Source organism: Haliaeetus albicilla, chromosome 14 (assembly GCF_947461875.1).
Source record: "Haliaeetus albicilla chromosome 14, bHalAlb1.1, whole genome shotgun sequence".
Taxonomy (NCBI): Eukaryota; Metazoa; Chordata; class Aves; order Accipitriformes; family Accipitridae; genus Haliaeetus; species Haliaeetus albicilla.
In genome coordinates, this window is record NC_091496.1 from 17,089,873 (window position 1) to 17,109,476 (window position 19,604).

The 19,604-nt window shown below is 39.9% G+C and overlaps 1 protein-coding gene and 1 long non-coding RNA gene across 5 annotated transcripts; one reads left to right on the forward strand and one right to left on the reverse strand.

Moving 5' to 3' along the window:
• Positions 1–1,599: 1,599 nt before the first annotated feature.
• Positions 1,600–4,011, reverse strand: LOC138688963 (uncharacterized). The gene is made up of 2 exons (XR_011327756.1): positions 3,649–4,011; positions 1,600–2,421 (listed from the first exon to the last, which is right to left on the reverse strand). It is a non-coding gene; the product is annotated as an uncharacterized lncRNA (long non-coding RNA).
• Positions 4,012–7,047: 3,036 nt separating this feature from the next.
• On the forward strand, positions 7,048–18,810 carry GTSE1 (G2 and S-phase expressed 1). 4 transcript variants are annotated; one of them, XM_069801883.1, is made up of 12 exons: positions 7,048–7,209; positions 8,131–8,214; positions 8,953–9,010; positions 9,092–9,710; positions 10,942–11,112; positions 12,065–12,206; positions 13,438–13,815; positions 14,010–14,082; positions 14,505–14,753; positions 15,980–16,160; positions 17,291–17,431; positions 18,382–18,810. In XM_069801883.1, the coding sequence occupies exons 2-12, from the start codon at positions 8,136–8,138 to the stop codon at positions 18,463–18,465; spliced, it is 2,175 nt and encodes a 724-aa protein (XP_069657984.1). In that variant the 5' UTR covers positions 7,048–7,209; positions 8,131–8,135; the 3' UTR covers positions 18,466–18,810. The 4 variants fall into 4 exon arrangements, with proteins under 4 accessions (XP_069657984.1, XP_069657982.1, XP_069657985.1 ...); XM_069801881.1 differs by having other exon boundaries at positions 7,149–7,209; positions 8,947–9,010; XM_069801884.1 differs by lacking the exon at positions 7,048–7,209 and adding an exon at positions 7,235–7,323.
• Positions 18,811–19,604: the final 794 nt, after the last annotated feature.

Below are 19,604 nucleotides of genomic sequence, written 5' to 3' on the forward strand. Positions count from 1 at the left end.
AGGACTCCTCCTGAGTGCTCTGCGGCCACGTCTGCAGGCCACCATGATGAACATGGCAGCACAAGTGATGCAGATTCACTGATCTGGCAGCTGAATTTATGAGCTGCAGCCTGCGCATCTCTGAACTGTGTGTTGATATTAGTAAAATGCATGTTTCTAAAAGCTACGTATGTTAGAACAAATAGCCAATCTGATTTACAAAGTCTTAAGAAAAGGAAAAATCCATTTCAGCTGTCGGTGACGAGTTCCAGTAGTGAACTCCCCTCACCATTAAGTGTAGCCCCCTCCCCAGCTCTGTTCACTGGCTTCCCCTCTTCTGTCACCGTGAGATGCCTTTATCTGTCTGGTTTTACCTCCAAAGCCCTTCACAGTTCACATTGGTCTCCTATAGCCTAAGCTCACCCTCTTGCCCTGTGTTTTCAAAGCAGCAGCTTCAGGCACTCCTTCTGTGCTTACGTCAGCTAGGGGAACCTCCATCATTTTCAGAATAAATGATTATTCAGTACCGCTCTTTGACCCATTGTCAAAACTCCCTCTCTCCTGCAAAAGCCTTGATGACATTAAGCTTCCAGTGCGCTGAAGCCATCGCCTGTCACGCAACCCCAATCACCTGGGGTTTTTCGTACTGCTGTCAGAATGTCTAAATCTCTCTCTTCTTGTGTACTTCAATGGTACATTTACAAGGGAAGGACCATCCTTTTGCTTTCACTTGTAATAGTTCATGCTACATGGTTAATGACTGGGGTCCCTATGTCCTATGAGACAATGTATTTAATGTGCTAATCTGTTTTTTTTTTTAATAATTCCTTTGTGTGCTGTTCTTCAGAGAGCATCATCAAAGCTTTGTTCCCATGTTAAAGCATGATGAGGTGGTACCTTAACAAGGGTGTTTGCCCAAGTAGGGTAACGCTGGTGGAGTGCTGCATAGATAGAGGAACACTGATTCCAGCACCCACACCTGCCTGTTGAGAGCTGACACAGGTGTCTCTCTGGTGCTACACTGTGCTTTGTAAACACTCCTTGATGTTTAATGCCATGTAGGTCTTCTCAGAAACATTTCAGTTTGTGTACCCCTCCTGAAGATGGATGGATACCAAAATGGAGTACGTGATACTTGTAAGAATTGTGTTCTCTACAGGTACTACGTAATTACAAGCATGTATCTATCTGTTCCTAAGTATTCAAAATGTCTTGCAGCTCTTCTTTGTTTATTAGGATACTGTTTGTTAGTTTAGGCAATGCTGAAATTTGGGGTTTAAGCTGAGTTTAAGCTCCAAAGGCTTGGACTATTGTTCCCAACAGCCACTGCCCCTCAGAGCTGCCAGTCAACTAACCTGAGCTCATCAGGAGTAGGCATCCATACAATTAACAGAGTTTAACAGAGACTGCCAGCTGGCTGTGTTTCCAGAAAGCTTGCAGGTTTTCTGAGTGGAGTTACTTCCCTGAAAAAATGGGAGTATGGAATGCCCCCAATCAAGGATGGGCTGGTGCATGTAGAGGTTGGTACTGCTATGAGGTATTAATGAATTATGGAAAAGCAAGCAGTGGTTGCAGATAAATTAAATATATTGGTACAAGATTGAAGACTGAGCCAGTTGGTTCTGCAACAAAGGATGCTTACAAATACATTTTATTTCATGGTTTTATTCCTGAGTTTACAAAGGCATTACCATAAGTTAAAAATATGCAGATGCTAATCCCATATAAATTCTCTTCAGCAACAAAGATGAGAGTTTGACTTGTTCAGAGGTCTTCCTTTGCCTGCAGGATAGCTGGTTTTATTGATAATTTTTTCCCTGTGTTGTTGCGACATGGCACATTATGCTTGCTTGTAGTGTATGTTTTACCATAGATTGGGACAGGTAATTTTAGCAGAGGTAGAGACTGGACAACGTAAGTTCAAAAATGGAAAGCTGGGGTGGATACACAAAACATCAACCAATAAAAACATAAGTTGAAGTCTTCTTGGTAGCATATTGTGCTTGAAGTAATTTTCATATACATGCGAAGGGTAATACAAACGTGTACAGTGCAAGCAGGTATATGTTATTCACAAAGTCATGTTCTGTACATTGCCTATTAAATTGCTTCACAGGTTCAGTTCCACAAGTAGCAACAGTTTAAGCAGTTTCAAGAAAACTAATATGTTGAGACCATTTTTTGTACCTCACAGGTATGGATAATCGACACAAATATTCCTTTAAATATTTAAAAAAGAAAGCATATTGCTGCTATAAGGATGAATCCTTCCTTGACCAGGCTCCCCAGATTGCCATTAGAAGGATTATGACAATAACTGTGTAAAGGGTATGGACTGTAGCAAGATCATCCCCATGCTGGTGCTTGAACCCAGAGCTGCTATGCCAGTTCTCACTTTTGTTTCCATTGTTTTTCTGTCTGTGAGCACGGAGAGAATGTATCCTGCCATAGCAAAAAGCAAGGTTAAGATTAAAAAATATTATTTTTTATTAACAGTTGAGTAGTGTTTATAATGAAGTCCAGAGTGTGCATTGTATCATTGACTAGATTTGGGAAAGAGCTCTTCAAACTGTATGGGGCTAATAAAATAATTTCCATAATTGGAAATGCAAAACATTTCCCAGCCATTTGGTATTTCTCTCCCACTGACAGGCAAAGAGACTGGGTATGGGCTTGTTAGAGGATGCACAGTGCTCTTACTCTTCACTATTGATACAGATCAGTTGTATGAGAAAAAACACTTTCATTTTGCAATATTATGAAAGTGGCAGGGTTTAAAAAAAAATTACCAGTTTCCAAAGCTTTAATCCATGGGAATAAGCACAGCATGTGCTGTGTAAGTTTTCTATTCTGCTCTGATAATGTGGTTTTATATCGGCTTTTCAGAGGGAACTTCCCTTGGCAGTCTGTCAAGATATTCATTACCCAAAGATACCAGTCAGGAGTAACTACACAAAGGGTATCTGCAGGTCTCTCTGGAGTAACATTTTGCATTGCTTTGCCACCTTTCCCAAATGGTTTGAAAGTAGAAGTGTTAGCCTATGGTAACTGACCTCCAGTTACTGTTATTGCAACTGAAAATTGCCTGCTAAGCCCCAGTGGGCCTGCTTCTTTTTAAGAGAGAAAAATGCTGAATGTCCACAATTCCATCTGAACTGGAATGCCAAAAGGACATTGCTCAGCTTGTGATTTTTGTGTAGCTTAGGAAGAGGTCTGAGAAGAATTAGATGTATTACAGCTCTGGTTCATACATGTTCCTGCTGTTATTATCACAGAAGAGGAGTTACCAAAAATGTTGCTGCAGATACAGTTTATGAGTAAAGAGCTTTTAAACACAAATTATATTTATATACTTATGCACACTTGGAAGAGAGCTATCAAAACTGATTTGTTAAAAATGGAAGACTAGGAAGTGTAATCTGCAAAAGGGAATTCATCAATAAAACAAGTTCTGCAGCTGAGATTTTACAGAAAGTAGTTGTAGAATTAGAAATACACATTTAACATTCATATCAGGACAAGGACTACCTTCTGTCTTGTGTAACTGCAAATGAAATAACACAGTTCATGATCATCTGGCAGCATCATGTGAAGACCACAAGAGGAATATTCTGTCAGTAGTTTGCTTTCCTATTCCTACTTGAGTGTAATGCATTATATGCAGCTTACCTCCTGGAAGCATTCATAGTGCCTTGGTGATTGAGTTCCCAATGTGTCAGATTTCTTCTTGCAGAGAGGAAAAAGGCCTTTTTTATCCTCTTGTTTCCTTGCACAAAAGAGGAAAATCTTCACTCAGTACACCAACAAAAAGAATCTTTCTTCCAAGCCCACCAACTTGACCAATGCTAGTCTGGGAGCGCTTGATATGTGTCAATCAAAGTTCTCAAATTACTGGTTTTCTAAAGCTGATTTTGACATAGTTCTTCAAGAAATTCCCTGGAGCAGCTCACAAGGCAAGTAATGAGTAATCCCAACGACTGGCTTCTTTCAGCTGCTGGGATCCCTTCTTATAAACAGTAGCTCGCTGCTGAAGTGTTGCCAAATTCATAACAACACAAGTAATGCACAGATGGAGGGTGCTGGTGATGAAAAATGCAGGATGAGCTGTAACTTAGAACTACTTTCTATTAGATCACAGGCTATTTTGGGGTAAAACTTAGTTCCTTTTTACAACCGTAATCTGGTTTAAATTGCCTGGAGTGAAATTTCAAGTCACCATCACTTAGATGTGGTCTAATATTCAAACATTTTTATGAAAAAGTAGGTGCTGTCTTTAATACTCTGTTGACTTTTATAACACAATCATATTCAATAAGCAGTCAATAAGCAGCAAATCAGCACAAAAGAAAACATTTGGACATTTAGGGTTAGTAAACAAGTCACATACATCCTATTCTTCCCTGACCACCCGGAGCCATTAATTGACAAGAGGCTGTGCCAATGCAGAAGTTCTCCCAATAGTTGGGCATTGCATGATTAGCTGGGTTAATGGTGGTTTTAGTATAATAAATCCAATGGTCCAGTAACTATTTGTAGGGCTCGTGAATAAACACATTTAAATTTGTAGTTTAGAAAAACAGGCCAAAGCCCTTCTTTCCCAAAACAGTATGTGAAAACCTTCTTGCATCATCTTTAAACTGTCAAAAAAAGTAACCATAGTTCTCATTTAACTGCTACTTTAAGCTTATTGTCACATATACTTGCTGTTAAAACAAATCTGAACTTGTAGTTCTGGTGCATTTCTAAAGGCTTTTGCGTTTCCTTTGCATAGTATTTATGTTTTTATATAAATAAAATTGGTTCCTTCCGTTTTAGTAAAACAATTAGCAATTTCCAAATATGTCTTGGGATATCACTTACACTCCAGAAAATTAAAACTGAGCTCATTTACTCATAGTCTCAACAGTCTTAAAACTCTTTTCCATAAATAACATTTATAAAAAGAGCTATTTTAATTTCGTCGACACTGTGACCATTTAACGGACACTGATCGAGTCTCCATTTCCTTGAAGTAAACTTATTACAAGACTATTATGTCAGTGTGCTAGTATGTCAGTATTTCAATAGAAATGCATGTGCTGTTTACTTCTAATGGCTATGTGAGTAAAATTGTGTCACTGGAACCAGTGGAGCTACCAAGGACATTATATAATTCTTTATTAGTAGTAATATATTAAATACAGAAAAATTGAAATATTACAATGACTTGGAGGAAGAAATTCAGACATCAGTAAAGAATTACTGACTTGAATCACTTCCAGCTTTTTCAGACCTGGTCCTCAGAATATGGGCAGTTACAACTTTGGGATTGTTTTCTTAAATAACATATACAGAGTGGTAGGTGCCACAATAAAAGCTGTAAACTGAATTTTTCCTGTATGTTTTTAGTTTTCTTTATACATTTTTTTCTACTTCAGTCCTAAGATCTGTAGCACTTACAGCCTATTTGCCCCCTTTCCCTTTAGTTTCATCTTGATTTTCTGTTTCTTACTGGTGCTTTCATTTTTTGACTGAACTAAGCAAAAGGAGGTATGTGCCAGCCTCATCTCAGAGGTGTGAGATTGTTGAATTTTGGCCATATAATACACTCTTGAGATCTCCCAACTTTTTTTCTTCTATCATATTTTTCTTTGTGGAAAATTATCCTCATAATGCGCATGGCCCAGTTTTGTCAATACAGCCATGGACCCTTGCTCAACTTACTGAAAAAAAATTGCTGTTGAGCTATTAGTGAGACATCCTATAAGCTAAAGCAATGCAAGAGAAGAACAGTAAAAATGTAGAATTGAAACTATTACATCAGTAATAGTAATTCAAAGAGCCATGAGAAAAACACTGAAGAGAACAGGTATAAAATCCTGAGACAAAAAGCTGGAAGACAGAAACTCTGTAATTGTGAGGACTGGCCTGTTTTATGAGCAGCAAAGCCTGACACTTCCCCACCCAACTGACCACTGCCAGCCAGGAGGGACTCCTGGGGTGATGGGGAGGGAGGAAAGGTAGGAGGTGAGTGTGTTAATAATTGTCAGCCTAGTAGCCTGTTTGTCCCACCATATACCGTGCATATTAGCCAATACATAGGGTACTTGCTATATACTCAAATTGTGTATACTGCTTGCAAGGCTCCATCAAAGATCCTAAAATGTAAGTGGCCAAGTAGAGAAAGGGTTACAAAATATTTTGTCTATATGAAAATCTGTAGGTCATACTTAGCCATTCTTATTCAGCTGCTAAATTCCAGTCCAGTGATTTAGTTAGCCATCCTGAAATACTCGGAACAGAATATATCACTTGACTGCAATTTCTGAGGCCATGCATGTATTAGGAGAAAACCCTAAGCACTGCACAGTAGTAAACTTCAGAAGAAACATGGAAGAGCGGTGTGTTCCTGGTGTTTCCTACTGACATGGGTCTACTTTTAAAACTATTCTATCAGTCAGCCCGTATTAATTGGCAGCAGCTGGGACTGACATCCAGGAATCTCGCTCTTCCTTACGTCATTTCAGGAAGAGGTATATATCCCTTTTGGCGCAGTTAAGTTACTAGGACAATCGTATGGAGCAACGGTGCGGAGGAAACAAAAGGAGCCTGCGCACCCTGCGCCACAGCCGTGCCAGAGTCACCCCGAGGCCCTGCAGGGCCCTGAAGCCGAGTCCTTCGTAAGCCCAGACGCTCCCGAAGCCTTTCCCTTCTGGTGCTGCCACCACCGCGGCTGCTGAGGTCAGCCCAGGCAAACCCAGCTCCGCAGCAACAAGCGGCGGGGATGAAACAGCAAGGCTGGAACCCGCACTTGAGGAGCGGAAAGCGCCACAGGAGCGGCCCGGCCTGCGAGGCCGAGCGGAGCAGGAGGCGCCACGGCACCAGAGGGGGCCGTCGGCAGCCATCCGCCCGCCCCGCGGCCGCCTTCTGGCAGCCTCTGATGGCCCTGGGTGCTGCGATGCTCCAGAGGCCCGTCTCTAGTTCTGCCAGGCGACGGCCGTGTAATCCGTTCGACATCGGCCGCGGCAAGCGGGTGAGGCCCAGCGGCGGGGAGCGGCCCCTCAGCCACACCGGCGGCCCTCGGGGAGCGCCGGCCAACTACCAGCCCCAGAGTGCCCGGGGAGGGGGGGAGTGTCGTTATCGTTCGAACCTGCCAATGAGGGCGCGCGGGGCGCGTCACGTGACGGGGGTGCGATTTCAAACGTCCGGGCGGCACCGCCGTACCGCTTCGTGCTCGGCGGCCCCGCGGAGGTGAGTGGAGCGGCGGTGGCGGCTACCGGCCCTCGGCCGCTTCACCGGCCTCGCGGTGTGCTGTCCGGAGGCCTTCCCCCGAGGCCCGGCTGTAGAGGGGCCGTTGCAGTGGAGGTGGGGCGGTGGGAAGTCGGCGGGCGGCTCCGCGCCCCTCGCGGGGCCTGTGAGCGGCTCCGCGCACGCCGGGCAGCTTCTCCTCCCCCGGGGGTGTGTGTGTGGGGGGGGGTCCCCTCGGCTCCGGTGGGCTCTGCTGAGCTGCCCCGTGAGGGAGCAGCCCTGGTAGGTCCGCGCTCGGCGTTAGTCCCCTCGGCCTGGCCGCACGGCCTGAGGTATTCCTCCTGGGGTCTCCTGGTAACCTCGGCAAAGCCTGAGCGGGTTGTGTTAAGGTGGGGACGAGTCGACCTCTGCTCACAGGAAAGTCGTATTTGATGGTTTCTCTCCACAAGTGCAAGCCGCCGTCTCAAGCGCAGCGCGGGTTTCCTCTGCGGAGCAGAGATGCGCTGAGTCTCGGTTATGCCAGTCTCGAATTAGTGCTGTCAAATGTTGGGGTTTTTTTAGCCTCTGGGGTGGCAGTGTTCTTGCTGCAGCTGTCTAGCCGTGCTGCCCATTGCAGCCGTATTCATATAAGGAGTTTAGTTGCCGAACACAGGGTTTGCGTTAAGGAATCTCAGAAATCCTAGGCGTCGCTGCTGTATTTGAAGGCTTTTTACAGAGGTTGCAACACTTTACATATACATAGTCTCAGATAATTCAATAGTGTGTTTCAAGAGGATGGTGAGAGGTGTGGCTGTCCCTAAACATAACATAAGAGCCTTCAAAGGGAATGTTTGCCTCCTTGCTAATTTGGTAGTATCGTAAAATTCTGTGACTTTTTTGTTGGTTTTTTTAAACATACTGCATCGGTAATTCTGTATTTTCCAGACACTATGGAAGAAGGAAAAGAAATGGCGGTACACTGCTCAAGTCATGTGATTGAAGAAAAACTGAGTATTTGCACAAGCAATGGTAGGTGGAGAACATGTTGGGATATTTTCTACCTGGTGTATGCCTTATTTAAAGTTAAGACAGTTCAGATCAGTAGAACTCCTGTATCTGTTTTATGTCTTGTTCTGTGTACTCATTTACTTGGATGGGCTGCTGTTGCCAGTCTCAGGCTTATAACCCTCCTCAAGAGGTTGTGGAGCACTGGTGCTAGAGCATGTGTAGTAGTGACATGATGTCATCAACCTCTCTTCTATATATCTAATCTGACCTCTCCCTTTTCCTTATCTGTCTGCTGTGGATTAAATTACTATTTAGTGTATATATTAGCTAACAGGAAAACTAATCTTTCTCACTGGCTCCTGTTACTGTCCTGTGGTGGTCTGAACTGGGAAAGAACTGACTGATAGGACAACTGCCTTGTCATATAGCTGTAGATTATATAATCTCACTTTTCTTGATTGGAGGCTGCTGATACCCTTTCCCACAGCCAGATTCCCACATTCCTATTATGGATGCTTAGAAATTAGTGTTGACATCTTTTATAATATTTGGGCATCTATCACAATTATGATCATATTCACAGCTGTACCTTCAATTTCTTTGACCTAAAACATGTTTTTGTTATTTTAATTACTTAAAATTGGTAGCTAAAACTTTCTTTGCCATCTGACATCGGCTTCACCAAATTGTCAAAGCATAATGCAATCATTTTTATTGGAAATCCCCACTGTGACAAAATTCTTGTTGTTATAGTTTCAGACTTTCCTCTTCTGACTGATGAAAAGTTTGACTTTGACCTTTCACTCTCTCCAGCAAGGTAAGTGAAGGGTCTACAGGTGAATATACCTTTAAAATGAACACACGTATGGTGCTGCGCTGACTTAACTCTTCTTTGTAGTGGAAATGAAGATGAAGTTTTTGTTGGACCTTTGGGACACAAAGAAAAATGTATTGCTGCCAATGTTGAAGCAAAAACAAGTGCTGAAAAAAAGAGTGCACCTGCTTGTGATGATGAACTCACGTGGAGCCCACTTACAGGAGAGAAATTTGTGGAAATTTTCAAAGAAGCTCATTTGTTAGCACTGCAGATAGAGACTGGAAGCAAGAATGAACAGACTAAAATAAGCCAATCAGAAGAACGGGAAGACAAGATTATAGAAAAATTTGTGGAGGATTCAAAGTCAAAATTGAAAATACTGAGAAACCAAAATATAGTGAAAAGTCCCAGGGCTGTTAAACGGGAGACGTACTGTGTGCGAGATAGCCCAGCATGTCAGCTGCCACCTTGTTTTCCAAAGGAATTGGATAAACTTTTGTCAGATGACAAAACACATGCTCTTCATACTCCTCTAAACAGAAGCCCTGTTAAAATTTGTGTATCTCCTACAGAAATTGCCAGTTCACCTCTGACACAAGAACAGGAAACTAAGGGAAGAAATATGAAGGCAGCTGGCAAACTGCCAATGGCAAAAGCTTCATCTACTCTTGGAAGAAGCAATTTGTTGACTATTGAAAAGGTAAAGACAGCTTCTGGGCAACAATGTTTTCTTTAGACATGGCCTTTGTGTCTTTTAGGAATGTTTAAACTGTCCACAAGCTTTTATTTTTAAAAGTGAACTTTAATCTTACAGTGTTTCTTTACCTCATAAGATCCTTAGGCAGGAAACATTATATATAAAAAAGAAAAGTCGGGGCAGATACTGTGGTACAGTAGCCAACTAGTTTTATCTATTATGACAATGTAGAGCATCTGCAGGCGAATTTCTTTTCCATTGTATTCTGGTTTTGTGAATACCATCATTCCTGGCTTCTGTTTAAACACTGTTTTGTTGCTGGTAAAATTGCTGCACTGTTATTAGTGACTTAATGTGCAAAATGGCTTTGTTTACTGTTAACTCTTGTCAATGGAGGTGAGGGGGGAAAAACCCCACAATTATCTTGATAGGACAGGAATATCTTTTCGTTCTAGTTCTGTCCACAACTTGTCTCAACCATCAAAAGCAGTGATTAATGGTATTACATTTAAGATGTAGCTATGTGACCAACTGAAAATGTATTCTAGGATAGCAAGGAAACAGTTGTGTTAGAAAACCTTGTGTGCACAAATCCCAGTCTCTAGATAGAATATCTTCTGGATTTTATTGCTCTGCACCTTATGGCTTGGGTTCCAGTATGTACTAGACTTTACTGAAAATGTGATATTGGCTCCTTGGGAACCATCACCTATAGAAGATAGGGGACCCTTTGATTCCTTTGTGGTAAAAGTCTCTTTTTGATTTTGGGTGCTATAAGAAAAGGCACAGTCGTAATGCTTTACCTAGCCAAATTGTACCCCACTGTCTAAATAGACAGTTTGGATGATGCAGTCTACTATTGTAATGTCTCATCTTTTGGAAAACTAGAGTAAAGCAGAAGAATGTGAATTAAATGGAGATCTTGTAAGGAACAACTGTTACCGTATGTAGGTGAACATGATTATATGAAATTTGTGCTGGTGAATTGTTGTGCAGAACTGTTCTCAGGTTGATGTCCAATATCTGGGTTCAAGAATGTTCTAATACTTGGCAAATATACTCACAAGACTAACTTTAAACTATATTAGTTGAAAAGCTAAGGACTTGACTGGGTTCAAAGGCTTCTTCATTGACTGTTGTCTTGGTTTCTTAACAAAATCCATTTGTGTAAAAAGCTTTGTAGTGGTTTCTAGAAACACTAGTAGCTTTTAAAATGTTGCATTGAAATTTGCAGCCCAAACCAGGAAAACATACTAGTATTTCTACAAAAAGAGACTTGAACAGCATGGGATCATCTGAAGATCTAATTTCTGATAAATCTAGTGCTGCTTCAGATGTTTTTGAGTCTTCGTTCAGTGATAGTTCCTCAGCGCAAGACAAAAAAGCCTTTCCTGCACCAAGTAAGGTAATGGCAAGCATACTTAATATGAAAATAATTTGTGATGTTCTGATAAAAAGAAAAAACTGATATAGCTTACTTTCTAATTTAGAGCTATGTTGCTGTGTATAATGGTTTTAAGGAGAAGTAGTCTCTGTTCTATAATTGCCATTCTTGAATGTGTGTTCTACGTCTATAACACAATGAACATACTTAAGAGCAACTATAAATGTGTTGGATTAACAAGCATTACCTTTGTTTTTAAAGCATTAGCTGCAGGTAAGCAATCCGCAATTTTCTGTAAGAAAGTTTGTGATGTGTGTAGTTAACTATACCATATGAAAAGGTTGCCATAACTTGTATGAAGGTAGAATACCTATAGCTGTCAGGAGTTTTGAAGCTTTAGACACCTATTTCCATGCTGCATGCAACTTTACTAAATCACAGAATGGTTAATGTTGGAAGGGACCTCTGGACGTCATCTGGTCCAAACCCCTGCTCAAACAGGGCCACCTAGACTCAGTTGCCCAGGACCATGTCCAGACAGCTTTTGAGTATCTTCAAGGATGGAGACTTGACAACCTCCCTGGGAAACCTGTGCCAGTGCTCGGCATGTTCAACTTGTCTACCAGCACTCCCAAGGGCCTTTTCTGCAAAGCTGTTTCCCAGCTGGTTGGTGCCCAGCATATACTGGTGCCAGGGGTTACTCCTTTTATTCTTTAATCCCTTTAAGTCCATATTCAAGTTTGTGGCAGGAATAATAATAACACTCCACCTCCTAGATCTGATGTTCCAGTTCTGTATAACAACCCAGATATAATGGAACTGTTTCTAAGAAAGTTCACTTTTTAAACTGTAATCTGAGGAAGGAGGTTCTCTAAAATTCACAAATGAAAAGCTATAATACCAAGAAAAAGCATGGCAAAATAATGTTTTAATAGTTCTTTTGCTTTTGAATAAACTATGTTCTCTGATTCAGCCTAGCTTAAAGAAGATGACACATCTGAAACTTCCTGGTGTTGCCAGTGGTCTCACAAGAAAGACTACTTCCTCGTCATCAGTGTCTAGCATGAACTCAAGTCTGAATTCAAGTTTATCCATTTCTCCTATAGGAAAAAATGGTAATCACTCTTACTACAGATTTGTGCCACAAATCAATTTTGAAATAGCTAAGCATGTCTTGGACTGTGGGTTTGGGTATGTTTCAATAGTGTCCAGTACATACAAGCAGTAAGAAACGTTTTGAATGGAGAATAAAATTTTGTAGGCTAGTCCAATAAATCCATGTGGACTAAAGATAAATCTTAGACTTCTATCATTTGTAAAAACTAAATTCATGTAAGCCTGATGCCTACATGTGAGGGTCTGACACAGCCAGAAAGTAAGCAATCCCTCAGGAAACCTGTTCTCTTTGTACATGATCTTCTCTATTACAGCCAAGTACGTGAGCTTCTGAATGCTGTAAGCTTGTCTAACTTGAATTAAAAAAAAAAAGGAACAAAACACCCACCAAAACAACTGAAATATGGAAGGAAGGTGGAAGGCCTAGTTCTGAGTTTCTGTAAGCCTAATAAAAGGATGAGCTTTACTCAAGCATATTGGAAACATACTCTAGGGAGGTAACTGAATACAACCAAGAGGCTTATACTATGAGGACATCAATTTCACCCTTTCAGACCCAGGACACAGTAAGCTTCAAAGGATCAGAAAAATAGTCTCCTAAAATACTGTCAGATGTAAGCACCACAGTTCTTGTAGATATATTGAGATACTGAGTTACTGAAAATTTTTATTTTGTACTTTGTTTCTGGATGGATAATAATATATTAGTAAAAGCTAAAGCTTAATAAGAATTATTTTATATGATAGAAGTGTCTAGTCAAGATTCATCCTATTAATGAAAGTAACCTACAGACTAAAAGTAAGAACCATACAGAAAACTGAGAAAAGCACTTGGGTAGTTCAGCCCGTAGTGTTAATCAGTGTAACTTGAACTACTACCTTCTTGAATACTTGCTTAAGGGAACAGAGCCAACTATGCTGGGAGAAAATGCTGAAAATGTAACTTGAATCTGCAAGCTGTTTTGGCATTCCTTGAAGAATATTTTTTGACTTGATTGCAGTAATTCAGGAATTTGGTGAGGACACTTTCTAAAACAGACAAAATTACTGGAGGATTCAGGGAGTAAGTTTTCAGTAGTTGTATGTGTTCTTAAACTTGAGTAGTTTGACCATAAATTTAAATGCTGTAAATTGCTTTTTTTCTTTCCTGTGTGAGCGTAATTATTCTTCTTTGTCAAAAACTTAGCAATAAGCAATGATTCAGAAGTATAACTTAACTTTCTATTTCAGGAAAATCAAGCATGTCTTCAAAAGCTAGTGTGAGTGGCTCTAACCTTTCAGCTAGTACAAATAGGCTGGCCCTTGTCAGACCTACCAGAGTGTCATCTCTGCAGGCTGCCAATACAGAAAAATCCAGGAAGCAAGCAAGATCAGCTAGTACTCCCAAAATATCTAGTGCTGTAAGCTTGGCTCATTCTTCAGCTTCTGCAACATCATCTGAGGCTGTAGGCAGTGGAATTCAGAGGCTGAGCTCTGTTCCCAGTCTGCAGAAGCTATATCAGCAGAAAAAAGATGGAAGTGCAACAAAAGGAAGCCTGTGTCCAAAGCCCAAGGCTAGAGTTTTGTCTGTTCCTACAAGTCAAACTAAGGTTCCAGTGAAGGTGGGAGGTAAGCACATACTTTGCATGACCTGTCTTCTAGCTTGGCTGTTAAAAGCAAATGTTACCTTGAATGCCTGTTATTTGTTTCATTAAACTTCTCTCCACTTCTTGGAATGAATTCGTATTTTAACTGAAAGGTATCTGTTATGTAAAAAAAAAAAAAAAAATCTGGATAGCAATTAACAAAACTTTTCTCTTTAGATATGCCACCAAACAAATCAGCACCAAAAGCAACACCATCTCTTGGATTAACATTTTGTGGCACACTTGGAAGGTAGGGCTTAACTGAAAATTGAATGTACTAGGGTGTACTTCTTAGAATGCAACATGGCTGGGTGTTGGAACAATTGTTAGAAGTTCTAACTTTATTGTGTAATCCCTTGAGACCCTCCAGGTTGGCTGTGTTAATGCCTATTGGAACTGATTTAAAAACCAAAACCCAAACCCCAAAACTAAACCAAACAACAACCCCCACACCCCCTTCAGAAGAGAATTTTCTTTGCAATGCTAAATAGACTGGAGTCATTCATAACAGCATCCTTATGAGGTAAAGCCCTTACTGTGCTGTGATTATTGACTTTATCATGACTACTGTTCCCTTACTGACCAAAAGTAAACTGACTTGTATTGTTTGGTAGAACAGTTTGAATAAAACTGTTTCTAGAAGCTTTTGGCTAATGCATGTTCCTTTTTTAGTGCCATGGCAGTCAGCACTCCTGTGAAAGCCTCAGAAGATGGGATCTTTCGGAATTCTTGTTTTCCTGAGAGGTCTGTCTCCATGACTCCTGCCAGTCTGAAACGGTCTGGCTTACCTACACCTATTCGTCGTATCTCAGGATTTCCAGCAGTGACTCCTAAAACTGCACCAAGAATGGCATTTTCTCCACATGCTGCATCTGTTCGCCAAAGTTCCAGCTTTTCTACCAAAAAGACTCTTACAGCTGGGTGAGACAGAAACCTCCATATATGAAATAAGTATTGTAGGCAAACTGCCTCTAAATGAATTTTAATGATGACTTTCAGGTTTCAAGGACCTCTGCTAAATGTTAGAATAAAGCATTTGAGCATAGGTGCTGTATAGGCCTAAAAAAGATTTATATCTTGTGACTAGTAAAATACTATAAGACTTACTGAGATGAGTCAATATCTAACATTAGAGAATTATAATCTCTAGTAGGAAGTTATTTGTATGTCTTGAGCTAGTGGACAACTCAAGACTTCTATCTGATGTTCTGACTGAAAACAGATTTGGTGTTGGCATTATTTTGCTGTTGTCTTCTGATGAAGGGAAGTAGCTGGTTAAAATACATACTAGTCTTAACTTTGTTTCATACTGTTGCCAATACTTCTGTAAAATTACACTTTGTTAAAATATCAGTCAAAAAGCTAAGGATTTAGTTGACTGAACTTCAGTTTCTGAGCGGGTTTACGTATTTTTAATTTGAAATAATTGCTTGCAGAATGGGTGAATCCTACACTGTTGTTAATTCTGTTTGTTTTCTGTGAAAATAATGTTGCCTTCGTATTATCAGCCCAACATCTTCTAACAAGTGCCATATATATATATTAATGTATGTATGCAGGCTTGCTTCATGGTTGGTGGAGATGAACAATATCAAAGCAGGAATGATTCATGGCTAGAAAACTCTTCCTATATGTCATGTTACTTAGGGTAAATGTCCAAAATAGCCTTTTCTCTCAAGGAAACAATTACTCTCCCTAGAATGACTTTATACTAATCAGATTATGATCTCTGGTCCTCCAGCTGGTGTGAGTACTTCCTCTCAGCAGGGACTGAAGTGGGTTGCCTAATGATATGCAATATCAGTACTTGTTAGCTAGTTGTTTCTTCAAAGTCTAAAAACCAAAAATACCACTTGTGAAGTTTAGGCTGCTTGTATATGTCAATTTAAGATTTAATTCTTCATCCTGAAGTCATTAGCTCTTTTTTTTTTTTTTTTTGCATGGGTAGGCTATAAATTTATTGCAGCATGAAATATCTTGTATTTTGCAGGTAACTAGCATACTTTTGGATGAAAATATGGGAAGTCTTTTGGTCATTAAAACTTGGGGTAAAAAAAGGAAAAATGAGGTTAGGAGATTGGCTTGTCTGTCTTTAGTAGTTCATGCTGATTAAAGAACTCAATTATTGCCAATGCTCTTTTCTGTAGTTCTAAACAGACAGAAGAGAGTAGGACAAAGATATCTTCTTCAGAAGATGATACATCTCCTCCACCTGTGCTACCTCTTGCACTTAACTTCTCACCAGAAAAAACTGCTCCAGAAGAGGTAGAAAATGAAGTAACAGAGGCTGAAGTACAAAATCAGCTGGCTGAAGAGAAACAAACTGAGGTAAGAAATGACAATACATTTTTCTACAGAATGACTAAGTAAACTGCTTGAAAATAAATTATTTTGAGATGAGGGATAAGTAGGAAAACCACTTCAGTACCCAGGAAGATAAAATGGATTAACTCTAAGCATGTGCACCCTCTAGTGTCTATTTTTAGCACTGAACTTCAGTGTTTCCACTAACTTTGTTCCCATCAAAGCTGAACTGTCAAATACTTGCAGATTTCATACTAAATTTCCACTTCTGGATAAGTGGTGTGAAATCCTCGTGGATTTGATTAGAAAAGCAGTGTCACAGGGCAGCTCCTATTGCAGCCATAAAGCCCTCTTGGAAGAAAAAAAATAAAAGGCACCGCTGTAGCTAAATTCAGTCACCTAACAGCGGTGCAAATCTGCATACGAGTAAGGGTTAAACCCCAAAGCCCATGTAGCAGTAAACTTAGTGTTATGTACTTAGTCCAGTGAACACTTTTCCCCTTTCCCAAGAATCTCCTGGCTTCATGTTGAAAGCTGACACTCCACAGGCATTAAGGAGAAAGGACTGAGGTAGTTCTGAAATATTAACCTGTCAAAGTGGCTATTGATTTACAAATATTCAGGTTTTACAAATATTCAGGTGTAGAATAATCTGTAGATTAATTGCTTGATGTTATTGCATCAGTATTTTTCTTGTTAGCTTACTTGATGATGCGAAGTATCTTTTAGAGAATTGCTTAGCACATGTATAGATTAGTTAAACTGGACAAAAGCATAACTGCAGTTTAGAGTTCTACAGAATAGTTTCTATGGCTAAATAACATTGCATAATAATTGTAGTTAAGTCATTTAAATATTAAGAGTTATGTTTTAAATTTGACTTAACTCTGCTTTTAAGTGAAAAATTGTTTTATGCCCCAAGGAGCTCTTTTGCTTTGTCTCGCTGCATTTTCACTATTTGTGATGCTAGCCATTGGCAGAGCAAGAGCTGGGGTTTTTAGACTGTGCAAACAATCCCATATGAAAAATACACAACCTGTAAATTAAGCCTGTCCTGTGATTATTACAGCTGTATAAGCTAATTTGACTGCCTAAATGTTTATGAAGGAATCATGGAGAACAGGGGAAAACCTGAACTATCTTTTTTTTTTAAGGCCTTACTGGTAGATATTGGAGTAGACAAATGTCTCCCACACGTTTTGGAATGTGAAAGTAGACCTCTGATTGACCTTTCCAATACTCCAGAAGTGAATAAGGTTACTCCTCTAAAGCCTATGTTCTCAGGGCAGGTAAAGGTAAGTTATATTCAAGTCTTCTGGTGCAAGTACGCTACCAGAAAAATGTCAACTGGCTGCATATACTTGTCAGTAGAGCAGGTCCACAATACTGTAAGAATTTAATATTAGCTCAATTTGTTCAATAGGATACTACATACTAAGTTGCTCTTAAGTAAAGAGAACATAATGTTCAAAATCAACCAATTGCTCTAGACTAGAGCTCAGTGAGCAATCTGCAAATAGGAAGAGTATGGAGAAAGAACTTAAAGCAGTTAAAGAATGAACTGTTCTCAAGCACGAAGTGAATGCTGTCTTAAGTCAAGTAGGCATGCTGACTCTTGTTTTCCTTCTGCAAATTTTCAGTTCTTGGCAGCAGTAGCTTATTTTCAGAAAAAAAGCAAGGCTGTCTCTCCTGTCTAACTCCTCTCCTAATCCCCTCCTTAGTTGAAAGATGTGTGTTGGAATCTATTCTAGATTTGACAAGCATAGTGGCTCAAAGATAGATGCCTTTAGATATTGTCAGATGAATGGTGGTAGCTATGAGGATGTAGCCTTTGTTAGGTGTAGTTGGGATCAATTTAATATCAGGTCCTTCAAAGTATCTCAAAAGAGGATCACAGAATTTTGACTTCTGGGGCATGTTCAGAGGAGTTCAGAAGTGCTCTGCGTGGATGACAGTGTCACTTGAATATGCATAGTAGTGAAACATAAAAGCATTTTAGGCTTTTAAGGTGAGTATGGGCAATAACCACCTTGTAAGAAGCCTGTGCTTGTCTAAGAATGACCTAGATGTTTAAAAACCTGAACGTAAAAGCTTGAGTGTAGTGCTTTTGTATGTCTTCTGGATACTAATAGGAATCCTAAACAAAAAAAAAGTACTTGAAGACTATGTTAATAGAGATTATCACTGCTAGTAGTTATATACAACAGCTGACTACAATAGCTAAATTTTATTGTTTTTCTTTCAGCTAATTGATTTGAGTTCGCCTCTTATCACTCTGAGTCCTGATGTAAACAAAGAAAACCTGGATTCCCCTCTACTCAAATTCTGAACTTGAGTTGAAATGAAGAATTCTTGGCATCTGTGATCTTTAAAGTGTTTAGATGTTACTCTTGTACAATTGGGGTTTTTTTTTGAAGATGGCTATAGATTATCTGATGAACCACTAACACAATACAATTCTAACAGTATTGATATAGTCAAACCAAGTCTGATTAATGGTTCTGTTCATGGATGTGCTGCAATGTTTGTATTTAAACTATGTTGCTCTAAGGCAAAAGGGGATATTCTCTGTATTGGAAGCTTGTCTCTTTTTATTTCTTCCAATTGTTCTTTGATTCCTTATCCCCTATGTGCAATGAAGATTTAATTTAAAATAAATGAGTTGTTTACCAAACTGTTGTACAAAATAGTCTAACCAAAGCCTGTAATAAAAGGTTACTATTTAGTGTTTTACTAACAAATGTTAAGATGTAGGTAAAGCTAGTGGGCTTCAGGGTGGTTTTTCATATAAAAATGTAGCAAGTTTGGAAATAAACATGGTACTGTTGAATGCTAGTGGAATACATGTGAAGACTCTTCTGAGTCAGAGGAGAGGAAACAATCATGCTACCTGCTCCTGCCAAATATGAACCATAAAAATGTGGAATTTTTATACTTTCTTTGATTGTTCCTGCTTTCCTTCTGTGAAAAGCACAAGGGCTTCTTCAGCCAAAGCATTTATTAAAACTTTGAGCCAGTGCTGTCCAGTTAACAGCAGGTCCTCAACTAGACTTTGAACAGGGGGAGAAATGAGTTTGGTTGCATATTTCTAAGTTGAAACAGAGGAAGATTTAAAAAAAATTATGAGCTTTTTTTCTTATGAGTGATGTATTTGTGATTTCTTTTAAAAAAAGAGGTAAATAGGTTTATGCCCTATAGTTCAAGGACTTGCAGGTGAGCCAAGCATTCTGTGCCCCTTGAGAACTACATTTTGTGAATGTATGTCTTTGCAGGCAGCAGATCTAAATCCTGGTTTTGAGCATAACCATGACAACTTACAAACATGTGGGAGTCATCTGTCAGTTGAAACACCCAACTGTGTGGTCCTAAAGCAGGCACCTGGCCAGCTTCTGGGATTCACCACCTGTATTGACTAGCCTAACTATTCATTGAAGTTCAAATGCCAGTTGACAGCTCCATGTGTCTTCA

Coding starts and splice junctions, on each gene's coding strand:
- GTSE1 (XM_069801881.1), top strand. CDS start 8,136: ATGGAAGAAGGAAAAGAAATGGCGGTACACTGCTCAAGTCATGTGATT. Junction 14,754..15,979: donor AAAAAGACTCTTACAGCTGG/GTGAGACAGAAA, acceptor TCTTTTCTGTAG/TTCTAAACAGACAGAAGAGA. Junction 16,161..17,290: donor CTGAAGAGAAACAAACTGAG/GTAAGAAATGAC, acceptor TTTTTTTTTAAG/GCCTTACTGGTAGATATTGG.